The sequence below is a fragment of the Meleagris gallopavo genome, chromosome 2 (genome assembly GCF_000146605.3).
Source record: "Meleagris gallopavo isolate NT-WF06-2002-E0010 breed Aviagen turkey brand Nicholas breeding stock chromosome 2, Turkey_5.1, whole genome shotgun sequence".
NCBI classification, from domain to species: Eukaryota; Metazoa; Chordata; class Aves; order Galliformes; family Phasianidae; genus Meleagris; species Meleagris gallopavo.
This window is the reverse complement of record NC_015012.2, coordinates 16,863,316-16,875,868: the sequence shown is the minus strand read 5'-3', so window position 1 is coordinate 16,875,868 and position 12,553 is coordinate 16,863,316. Positions and strand designations below refer to the sequence as shown.

General features: G+C 40.4%; 1 protein-coding gene across 2 annotated transcripts in view; it reads right to left on the bottom strand.

Moving 5' to 3' along the window:
- Positions 1-1,298: 1,298 nt before the first annotated feature.
- TLR5 (toll like receptor 5) overlaps positions 1,299-12,553 on the bottom strand; it is a 25,685-nt gene continuing 14,430 nt past the window's right edge. Inside the window, exons 1-3 of one of the 2 annotated variants that reach the window (XM_003203823.4) lie at positions 7,339-7,685; positions 6,857-6,973; positions 1,299-5,378 (exon numbers count right to left, since the gene is read on the bottom strand). In XM_003203823.4, the coding sequence (XP_003203871.1) occupies positions 2,789-5,371 (2,583 nt within the window). In that variant the 5' untranslated portion in view covers positions 5,372-5,378; positions 6,857-6,973; positions 7,339-7,685 and the 3' untranslated portion in view covers positions 1,299-2,788. Of the gene's footprint in view, positions 5,379-6,856; positions 6,974-7,338; positions 7,686-12,553 lie in introns of those variants that run through there. The other variant, XM_019612651.2, reaches the window with a different exon arrangement.

Below are 12,553 nucleotides of genomic sequence, written 5' to 3'. Positions count from 1 at the left end.
TGTTTTAGAGCCAGTGTCACACTTCACACCCTATTCTGGACACTCTCCAACAAGTTAATGTCTTCTATTGAGGAAGGTGAGTAAAACTGATGAGAGTATCCTTAACTGAAGAGCCATAAAATTCTAATAGAGCAGTAATGTTCCCAGCAAGCCTAAAGGGAATCTGATCAATAGTTATGAGGTTGGAGCTCAATTTATGGCCCTAATTCATCAAGCATAGATGTTCTCCATTTTTGTACAGGATGCTTTTGCGATTTCTGCTGAGCAGAGCAGTATAAAGTCTGCATAAGCCTTTTCTCAACAGTTCCTCTGGCTTTGTCATTTAAGAAGAGGTGACTCCATGGTGGCGGTGATCAGAGTCCTATGATCTATTTGAAGTCAATTTTTCAGTCTATAGAACAGACTGTGCCAACTGGGAAGACTGCATTTATTCTCAAAGACTCAGGCTTGGAGTGGTTTCACAAAGGATAAAAAAGAAAGTTATTTCAGATTTCATTAAAGTTTCACCCTGGATTTATTCATATGCCTGCAAACCACTCTGCAATCGGGAATGGTTCAATAGCATTTTCTGCAAAAATCCTTCTGCTGTAAGTGCCAGCCTCTTGGAGCAGAATTTGCAGAGCAGACTGAGGCTGGGCTACCTCTATTTTTATGACACCTCTGTGGTATAAGGATGTTTTCTCAGCTGGTCCTTACAATTGTGATCACTTTACACTTCCAAAATTGTATACAAAGATGGAGGCATACAGTGAAATTTCATCCAAAGTCTTCATTGCTTTTATGTAAAAAGTCAGATCTGTTCAAAGTCTGAAGTATATGCAAGTTTGATCTAGCTGCCTCCCACCCATGGCAAAAACAGTAGAAAGAAGGATTTAAAACAGAGTGGCAAAGCCTTAGTTAAAGCCATCTTGGCAAACTATATCTACTTATATTCAGTAGTTTCTCCATATGTTATCTGAATTAAATTTTAAGTATCTGAAACGATAAGAGTGTGTTATAAGTACAGAGTAAGGCCCAAACTGGAGAGGGCATTCTATTACTACAATGAAAAATGTTTTGTGAAAGTCATACAGATGTAATTTAAGAATGCTTTTAGAATTGCCATGTCTTACACCATGTGCAGATGCCTCAGCTAACAGTCTAGACCTGCACATGATCTTGATTGTACAGATTCATTCCTCCTTTGGCTGCCTGTCAGTGATGCTTAATGATGTTAAGTACTCTCTGACATAACCTCTGACTTCAAAGAATGCCTTTAAGTATTTGCACTGGCTAGGGTAAAAAAAAAATAAAATAGTTTGACATTTTTAGAGACCTGAAAGAAAGGCACAACGATAGCTTTCCTAACAGCCTGCAGGGTCTTTGGGAAGCTGAGACTGCTGCTTCTTTCTCAGACCTTCTGCAGCAGCATTTGTCTGTAATGTCAGTGGCTGCAATGGACAGAGGCAGGAGTGTAGAGAAACCCTCGCCGTTACTTGAACCAACAGCGACACCCAGGGCTTCCTGAGCACAGCTTGGTCCCTTTTTCAATCCCTCTGCCCCAAGCAAGCTTTACAAGGTTTAGCCCTTTTCTGTTCATGGATGCCTACACTGATTGAGACAGAAATAATATTTCACTGTAGTAGTTGTATTAATAGAATATTGAAAGTAAATTAGATCAGTCACAAATGCTTCTATACTCAAACAGCTGCATTCACATGAAGTGGATTGTACCTTCTTATTTCTGTGAAATAGTTAAGATGGTAGTTTTTGTTTGCAGCTCAGGTCAAGACAGCCAGTTTGTAAACCCATCTGTTCCTGCATCTTCACTACAGCCCATACTGGAATTATTTTGGTGAGGCTGAGGAAGTTTAGCTGCACAGTGCTGAGCTGCAGTTGTTGTTAAACCACAACAATGATGGATCAGACTTTTATTAAAATGACCCTGAACGTCTCCCTGAAAACGCATAACTTAAGAAAAGAAAGGTAAAAAGAAGAAAGAGCATACCAGACATTTATGACTCTAGAAAACTATTTCAATAGAATCAGAAAAAAAAAATCTTAATTGATCAGGATACAGGACATACCAAGAACAACCCACAAGACACACAAGTTATCCATATATTCCATCCACTGAATGTGAAAGCTTCCCGGGAGCCACTCATGGCTATGGAGGTAGTTTCTTGTTTGGTTTTCAGGCTTGCTTCAGATGTGAAGGGGATACCTGCTTCTCTCTGCAGGGTGGGAGGCAGCTGAGAAAATGACCAATTGGAACAGCAGCAAATGAAGCATCCCAGTAACTGTGGTTTCGCCACCATGCAGAGGAAGTGAAAAGGGGAAAGAAATGAATGAAGTTCAGAGGCTGTATGTTGCAGTTGAGAATCTGAGCCTAGCTGAGTAGAAAACAAACGAAATCTATATAGCACCATTTTAAAACATAAAGTTGTAAGGCACTCCCACAAGGTACAGTGGTCTCTTTTTGAAAGTAATAAAAAGTAAAAATGGGCATCCTCCTGTCACTGAAACAGACCTGGAAGTATGTAACACTCTGAAAATCAATAGTAAGTTGTTTGAAGCTGAGCATCCAAAATGTGAGGCATTTGTGATTCATTTAATTCTTCTGAAAATAAGTGCCACTGTCCATAAAATAATTGCACTTTCTTGGCTCTCAAGTTGTTTCCAAGTTTAGTAGGATTTAAAACGAAACTCTCTACCTGCTTTTTTAGGGAAGGATAAAGCAGATCTGTTTTGTCCTCCCATAGCACAGCTAAAATAGAAAGTATTGAGAAAGCTAGCGACCCATCAACTGTCAGTGTGAGACTGTCGCTATAGTTTGCAGCTCCATATCACTGACATTCCTTTGCACTCTTTTTTCCTTCAGAATTTGGGAAGAAAGGTTATCTAAAAACCAGTCTATATCTTGATAATCTTCAGGCCAACGCAGATATCGACTTCTTTGTAAAAAAATTCGAATTGGCTTGTGCTTCATCAGTTGATATTGAGAAAGTGATCCAACTACTACCATAATGAGAACCTCTTTCAAATCACTGAAGTATCTGCTCTGGGCAAAATTAAAGGCTTCTACACACCACCCATCTTTGAGAAAATGCCTGGTAACAACACAGATGGTTTTCCTGCTCTTCCATATAGCATCACGAATATTGTTGATATGTTCTTCCCCAGGCAAGAAATCTCGTTCCTCAAAGCACAAGGTAAATCTGTTTTTATCAAAATATTGTGAATCCAAGTGCTTCAGCAAAGAATTCTGGACCCATTCGAAATCATTTTTGCTGTAGCACAAATACGCGTCATACATGTATTCACTTGTATCTGCTGCTGGTGGATGGCTTCCTATCAAAGTTTTGGTGATGGTCTTATACCAGACAAAACAAATCCCCCGACAGCGAGTAAAAATAATGGCTGACATCAGAAACATCAGAAGGGTGACAGAAATGAAAATGAATACTGAGAACCTGAGTGTCTGCTGGAGTTCATCTTCATCACAATCATCATATGTCAGAAGTGACACTGGTACCCCTGCTAATGCAGGTGGATACACACAGTACCTGTCAGACTCTGAGCCAGCTAGGGTTACATTGGTTTCATTTAGCCACACTAGAAGGCTTTTTAAAGCACAATCACAGACATACTTGTTATGTGTTATATCCAGAATACTCAAAGTCATAAAGACTTCAGGCTTAGGGGAAAAAAGCTGGTTTCCAGACAAGTTTAGGTTTATTAGGCTTCGTGGAAAAACCCCAAGAGAGAGGTGAGACAATAGGTTGGAGGCTAGATTAAGTATTTTTAGAGATGTTAGACCACTAAAAATCTCCTGTGGAAGAGCACTAAGGTAGTTGTTGTTCAGGAATAGAATCTGAAGTTTAGACAGTGTCCTGAACACATCCAAACATAAACCTCTCTCCCACACAAGCTGTAACATGTTTTCTCCTAGATCCATATAAATCAACTGGCTATTTTCTATAGCATTAACATGTTTTTCACAGTAAGAGATACGATTCTGTTTTAAGGAAAGATACTGCATATCTGGAACTTGGAAAAGAACATACAGGTCACCCAGATTTGCAAGCCAATTTCTCTCTAATTCAATATGTGTTGCTGCTATTGCTGCGTGAGCTACAGATATCAGCTTATTGTCACCTAAAAAGGCAGTAGTCAGATGTGGAAAGGAAGGGAGTTTTTTTAAGGCATTGTCTCGGAGATCAATTATTTTCAGACTTACTAAGTTACTGAAAGATTTTTGACCAATCATCCCAATGTGATTTTGCTGTAAATCAATATAGATTATACTGTGTAGCCCCTCAAAAGTATAATCGTACAACTCACCTAAAAGGTTACTTGAGAGATTGAGAATTTTTAGGTTTTCCAACCCAGAAAATGCTTGTTTTTGGATTTGATTTACCTTGTTTCTGAAAAGGTTTAGAAATTCCAGATTACCAAGGCTTTTAAAGATTAAAGAATTGAGAGAGAAAATGAATCCATTGGAAATATCAAGCAAACGAAGATCACTTCTTGCTAGTCCTGTAAATGTATCCTTATCTGGATTTTTTAAGTTATTAAAGCCAAATCCTGAGCCCATTGTATGAAGGCGAAATGATAAATAGTTGATTTGAGTCCCCTTAATAGCTGTACAGAAATATTGGACTGTCTCTGTGCTCCAGCCATTCTCACTAACGTCCAGTGAGTTAAATGTAATATTTCTGAAAGGATTTGGGCATTTGGCCCAGACCATTTTATCTGTCTTATACAGAGTGTTAGAACTGAGGCTGAAAAATGAAAAGTGTTTTCCTTGGAAGCTGGTAAGATTACTTTCACACAGGTTGGATATCTTGTTGAATTTCAGGTTCACAGCTTTCAAGATGGTTAGATTATAAAATAAGGGGTGTGGATGAAGTTTTGTGATTTGGTTTCCTGAAAGATCCAATTCTTCTAATGAGCTCAAATCTTGAAAGTAACGCTCCTCCAGGATGGAATCTCCAAGGTTGTTCTGAAACAGACGGAGTATGGTCAAGCGTTGCAAACCCGCAAAAGAATCAAGATCCAGCAGAAGAATGTTATTGAACCCCAGGTCCAAGACACGAAGGTTTGGCAGGTTCTTGAAAGCTTCTTTTCCTATGTAAAGGGGAAAGACACGTTGTGTTCCAATTTCCAACAAGAACAAATCCTCCAGCAGTGGAAATGAAGTTGCAGTCACTTGTCTGATATAGTTGTAAGTTAGAAAAAGCTTTGCAGTGTCCTTTGGCACAGGTGGAACACTTGTGAGGTTGCAGGAATTATACATGGACACTTGGTCTTCTGAATAGCATCTTCTAGATGCACATATATCTCCAGCTAGTGATATACCAAAGACAATTATTAGCTGTTGATGTAACATTGTGAATCTGCATAAAAGAAATTAAAATATTAAGATTAATTCTGCTATTGACAGCCTGTGCAATAAGTTGTATAACAGCTTTTTAACAGTTGTAGAATGAACGACTACTGTCATGCTAAAAATGACATTAGGATAAATCCCAGATCGCTTTCTTTGAAGTCTGTGAGGTATCACCTGATTGTCTGATTGCTCAAAATATGGGTCCCGAAGACACATGAGTTCCCAAGACATGAAAAGTAACCCTACTGCTATACATCTTAAGATGTAACTGCTGCAAGATATAAAAAACTACATTTGCTGAACTGTAAATTGCTAAGCTATACAATAAGGTACATAGCATAATTTATGTATCTCATTGATTAATCCATTAATTTATTCCTACTCTGGATTTTCCATGCGTTATGCCATCTGTATGCCTGTCTCTCTCTCTCTCTCTCTCTCTCTCTCAGGCAAAAACCTCTCCAAAACAAGGCAAGTCTTTTTTACTGAGCATGGTGTAGAGTAGAGTGAATTATTAGCACCAAAGTAGTTGTTTCTGTACTGTAGGTAGAAAAAACAACACCACAGTTAATTAAGATTGCAGCCATCTGTCTCTCCTTTTTAAACAACATTCCTTGAAATGATTTACTGACTGACAACTCAGTGTAAGTTTTTTGGTGACCTCCAGCACAGTCTGCTTAAAATTGCAAAGTGTAAATCCTGGTGGAACCAAACCCTCTGATGGCCACCAAACAGCTACAAGGTATGCCTGTTTCAGAAAGGAAAAAGAGTTGGGCTTTAAGCTGGTAATTAAAAAGAGGTAAATCCCATTAATTTTTATGATTTAGGCACACTGCTCCTTAAACGCGCAAGAACAGAATTCTATGCAGAATTTAGATCTTGAACTAAAATTTTTTATGCTTATTGCTATTGTGTAAGGGGCACAGACTCTGAGGAAATGAAGAAGTATGTCAATAGAAAACAATCTGATACTCACATTTCAAACACCAAACGAAAGTCCAAGACATTTTTAACAGACTGCTAAATAAGAATTACTAATAGATTATTACAATACAATCAAGTCTCATTAACTCTGACACAGTCCCATAGAACCTAACTCTTAACAGAGTATCAAAACTCTGTTAAGAGATTTTAACTGCATCTTTGAGGAATTATCCCTAGTACTAGAAAATAATTGTCTTTTCTACTGCCCCATTTTTTATTTTATTTTTTTTACCTAGCAGGCACTGTTGAAAGGCTACACTCTAAGTAGCAAACTATATAATATTGTAAGTCTTCTTAATTACTACAAAAGAGATAGGGGGACTGAGACTGTGACCTTTGTAACATATATGAGCCAGAAAGGAGCTAGCTGTCCCATGGAGAGTCACAAAGAAATTGTCGTTCCCCTTTCCATGCCCCCAACAAAAAATACATTGCAGTACACACAGGTAAATTATGTGTTAGGTATCCCGTTTTTGCTGATGGCCAAGAACATTCACTTACTTGCTTTTAAGAAGAGTGATACAAAGGGGAAATTTCAGTTTCAGAAGTGGTTTTGAGTCGCAGTCATTAGCGTGCTTACTGTCCTCAGCTGCCTCCTCTGCTTCTGCCACATGGGCCCTGGGTCAGATATAAATCAACATAAGACAGTTTGCCTGATGCGTACTTAGGAGAACAATCAGCTGATTTCAGTGGTTCTGAATTGTCAGCCAGAGCTTTCAGAGAATGAAGCAGCAGAGGTGCTGGCTATCTGGACAGGCTCTAGAGAAATCACTCTGATAAAATTATCAAGATTTAGATTGTTAAAGATTTTTATCATAACTTATTGTAATGACCATGATAGCTTCCTGTAAAGAATTTTCCTAGGTGATGGCTCGTGCTAACTTTCACCAAAACATCCAGGCCATTTTCTGTAGGTCAGTGAATCCTAGATGAGTGGTGTGCAGTGGTACCAACTGCTTTTGATATGTGTCTGAGAATCTCACCTATAATTGCTTCAAGTCTGTAGAGGGAATGAACCTGAATCCTACTGCCAGCTGGGAAGGCATTCTTTCCCTTCAGCTTCATATCTATAGGTCTTGCAATCTGGAAAGCAGGATGTAAGATCTCGCTTGCTGTTATCCTGATGTCTTTCTATGAAAGACTGCTAGCTGTCACAGGCACTACAAAAGCTCCCAAGGGAAAGAGAAGAAAAATATAGGTTCAAACAATGTCAGCGTGTATTTCATGCCTGTAAAACTAATGCATAGAGGCCAGTCTTCTTCTTTCCCTTCCATACCCAGAAGAGACAAAGACCATCTAATTGTCCGTTTTGATTTTTCATCCATGATGAGATGTCTTTGTATTAAAAAAATTAGTGATTTAACAGAAAATTAATCTGTGCACTGATTTCACCATCACTCTACAGTTTTGCTTGTGAATGTCTACAAAATACACTTAATCCAAGTTCTGTATATACGTATCCAGAGCCAGGCCAACTGAATAGAGACTGTTTTATATTTCTTTAACCAGAACTGCAGAGTTTGCAACAGATTCTGTGAATAAGTTTCTAGACAGAGTGGAGCCATACCTCTGCTTTCTGACAAATTCTAAGATTTGATTTAATTCTCTAGTTTCAAATCCAATCATCAAGAGATAATCATATCATTTCAAATGTTACATTTCTGATTTTTAGATATAATACATTCTTTCTAACTTCTGTCCCTCTTCTGTGTTCACCAGAGCTGTGGTACAATCAACTGAGGGTCGTGCCCAGATGGAACTTCTAAATTCCACTTGAATTATTTATAGCCTTAGTAGGACTTTTTTCTGACACACACTGCTTCTCTCTCCACAGCATCCAACATTACTGACAAAAATTGCAGGACATCAGCCTCCAAACCTTGGAAAATGACACATCTAAGTGGAAGGAGACACTGAAAGAACCGTGAAACAGTTTACTGCAGCTTTCCAGTATTGCAGAACAAAGGAAATACTGATTGAATGCAACATTATGCCAAAGAAGCACGTATGGATAAAATGAAGAAAACAGGAACGTCAGGTGCTAATTCTGTACTCAATACTCAGCTCTGAAGTTGAAGCTAAACTAGCTTTTTTAATTCAACAAACCAAAATTAAGCAACCATTCTTGTAATTCCAGGAGTTTATCATCTTCCAGAAGAGCCCTTAAGTTCTTGGATTGTTGTCTGCTCAGTAGCCAAGCTTCAGTAGGAGAAATATAACATACTGTTACCTGACATACATACTTGCTTATAGCCTTGTGGTTAAAGCGGTGTCTTTAGTAGATACAGCCTGAAGCTTCTCAGACTGAGGAAGGCTAAGAACCCAGATACTCTGCTTCCTTAATGGTCTAACTGGGTCATGATATCATGATATCTCCTTTCTATGCTCAATTTGAAATAAAATGTCCATGAAAGGTGTGCTCTGCTCTTGATTCAGGGCTGCAGTTCTGTCAGAGATGTTCCATGCAGGTTCCCCAGAGGATGCAACTTATGTGCAGGGCTGTTCTGTGCAATGGTTTGCACATACTGGGAGCAGCAGAAGAACATGGTGGGGCTGTGTAGGTTGATGGCTGAAGGAAGGGCATATGGATCAGATTTTGAAGACTTGGTTGTCCAAATTCTATCGGTATTCACCTGAATAGATTAATGTGTTTTTCTCATTCATCAATTCTTGGGTCCCTTACTACCACACAAATGAAGGAGCCTTCCTTTCCTGTTATCTCTGTATATCCTCAGCCACATCCTGATTCTGTAGAGAACAGCGAGTCATTTTTACTTCTTGGAGAAAGTGCAGATCAAGGAAAGTACCCTCATCTAAAACGTTACATGTTTTTCTTCACTCATGGTATCACTTATGGACATCTACCTAAGGGACTGGTTATACACACTGACTGAAGGGCTGCCTGTATTTGATATTTGGTAAAATTTCTTAGGAAAAAAAAACCAAAGACCTTCAAAAAGCACCCTCTTTCTTTTAATCTAACAGTAAGCCAGCTGACAAGGAGTTTGTTTATAATATTTATCTAGGCCACAGCAGAGATCTTAAAAGATACATCACAAACAGTAAGGCCAGCCACATAAAGGGCAGTGAGAATATGCTATTGTGAGAATATGTATCATTGCTGTTATCCTAATAGATCAAATCTACTTACTGAAAGAAAAATAAGGCTCCACGCTTTTTCCCTAGCTCTAAGCCATCATAATATATGCATTTGAGCTTGTAAAAAGTTGTGCAATGTAAACAAACTGTTAGTGTGGGGTCCCTCTAGCCAATTACAATCTAAATTAAAAAAGAAAAAAAAAATATCAAATGATTAACGAGTGTGCCCTTCCAACCCCCTGAGCCTCTCCCTTAAGCTGCTAGATGCTTAATCCAAATACAACATTTTCCAACTTGAAATCAGAAAGTATGCTATAAGGCAGATGAGTGGTGAGGCAGTTCCTTTCACAGATGGGAGACCTAAAGCAATAAGGCATTATGTGACCTGACAGAGCACAAGTGTCATAAAAAACAGCCACTGATTTGGGTAATGAGAAACTACGTATTGGATGTCATTATCTAGTTCCTGTTCATCACTTAGATTCATTTTTATATGCCCTAAGATCATATGACGAGATGCAGACATGCACACTTCAAAGACCACGATTCCTCTATTCTTCTGTTATTACAGCTCTTGTAAAACAATGTGGTCTCCAGAAGGACAGGAAAATAAATCTGAGTGTTGCTTGGGAGGGAGACACTCAAAACAGATCCAGGCACAGAGAAAGTGCTGTAGCCCCAGAGTCCAGCCCCTGATGCTGCCTTGAGCATCTCCCTCCTGAACAGCACCAGCCTGCTTTTCTGTGCTGGGCTGGTGACCCCACTTGGTTCATCTGCCATCCCCAGGCAGCCCTGGCTGCTCTCTCTGATAGGGTTTGATGAAGGCTGAGAGAGACTCAACTAGGCTTCATAAGGGAACCATCAAGGTTTCTAGTAGTCTTCCAAGCCATGAGGAAAGGAACTTCTCAAGGCTTCCTTAAGGGCAGAGATTTTTTCCAACTCACTGCTATGATTGTTTCCCAGTGGGAGCACCTACTCAAAGCTGCATAAACCATCCACATGCTGGTGTTCTTGCTGAATCTGTTGGTTTCTTTTTCTTTGAAAATTAATATGCAATACCTACCTGGTTTAGACTAGAAGATGCTCTAGGAAAGACAAGTAGCTATTGTTTTGGATGTGTTTTTCACAAAGTGAGTTTAGCCCAGGGACAAAAGGGCCCTTTTTTTGTGCTTTCACAGTAATTAGAAGCAGCCAGGTTTAACACTCTCACCTGAGAAAGATCAAAGAGATCATAAGAGGTAAATATCAAGAATGACAGCTAGGTTGGAGGTTGCATTTTTTAACTTAGGAGAGGCCAGCGCTCAGAGATTTGTCAGAAAATCCTGAGGAAGAAGTGGAGAAAGGCATTCAGAGCACAACTCTTAGGGCTGGAGGCAGAATTTGGTACAGCCTTGCCTACAAAACCAATCTTTTAATAAGGCTAAGCTGCACTGTGATGCCAGTTAACTGGTAGTCAGGCAGAAAGCAGCAGTAAGGGTTGGTAGCTGAAGTCAGCAAATATTACTCAATGGCTGGAATGGAAGTAACATGGTGGTCACTCCATCACTCCTGCAACTCAGTCTGAGCAGAGTATTTAGTAAGGAATTATTAAAAGATCATATGGACAGGTGCCGATAACAGACAACAAAGAAATATTTGCTTTTGCAAATATGTTTTCTGCACAAATATTTTTTAGAAACTATTGAAACATAATAAGCTGCAAATGTAGGAGAGAGACAACTTAATTGAAGTTGGAAACCTGCTCTGCTCTTTTCTTCAGACATTTAAATGGTAATTTCTGAATTTCTTTGCAATAGGATTAGAGTAAATTTAAGTTAGTTCTAACCTGCCACTGGAGGTGCAAAAATGTGAGAACTGTATTTATAAGTATAGGTGAAAGAAGCCTGTAAGCCTGTGCTGTAAAAGCCATTGTTCACAGGAGATGTAACAAGTGAAGAAGGTAGAAAAGCAGCTGGCCTGCCTGAAAGTCACTGCATGAAGTGACTGCTGAGCTCCTGTACAACGCAGTGCCAAACCCTCCTATGTCAACAAATACCCACTAACTGCTGAAGCACTGATTACTTTGGACTCATTGAGTTTCTAGAAGTTGTTGCACAATAACAGCGCTTCAGGAAGAAACTGAAAGCTTGTCACCAATTAGGAGGAAGACGATGTCTCATCTGCCCTCAGGCATAAAGCCAAGCTGGATGAACTCTCCCATGACCCGGGAGATGGTGGTTGCTCCTTGCAGTAAGTCACAGAATTAAAGGTGTACCTTAACAACAGATCACTGCACAAAACAAAGCAGCACCTACTGCTGCATTTGGACATATTCTGAGCTAGAAGTACGCTTACATCAAAACAGTCGTGTGATATAGCCAGATTTAGATGCAGACTGCTCAGCCTTAGCAGACCCAAGGCATTGCCAGGAGTACACAAAGCAAAATGTTGCATGCTCAGACAGCTGAGCATGACAAAAAAGGGGCAGAGAACTTCTCTGATAAGCAGGCAGGTGGAGTGGGGCCTCGTCAACTCCTGCCTCGGATGCCTATGTACCTCTTAAGAATTTCACACCTTGACTATACCAGTGCCTCACCACTCTTTCTGAGAAGTATTTCCTCGTATGCAACCTGAAGCTCCCCTGGTAGCTTTGTCAGCCTCGGGGGGAGGGGAAGAGGGGAGTTGCTGGATAACATACTGCTTTAAAAACAGGTAAAGTGCAACCCAGGTGACAAAATCTCCCGCAGGGTGGATACCAACTAATGGCTCAGAGGGGAAAGGCTGAGGTGGGAAGGAGCAGCTCGGCGCCTGGACAACCACAGGCTGCAAAGGACCTCCGGAAGGCCATCAGCGGGTCAGGCGCGTGGCATCCGCATCTGCTCCGACCTGCCCGGCTGCCGGGGAGGCAGAAGGTGAAGGAACACAGTGCACCCAGCGCCAGCCCTCCTCCCGCACCGCTGAAGAACGAAGCCCACCATCACGCCAGGAGAAGCAGAGCGTAGGAGTAAGCGCTCAGCTCGCTGCCCGCAGCACGGGGACACACGGGTAATTCTTGGATGCGTGGCCACGGGACGCCCGGCCCTCGCTTTGCCCCGTCCCTCCCGCTGCTCTGCCCGCCCC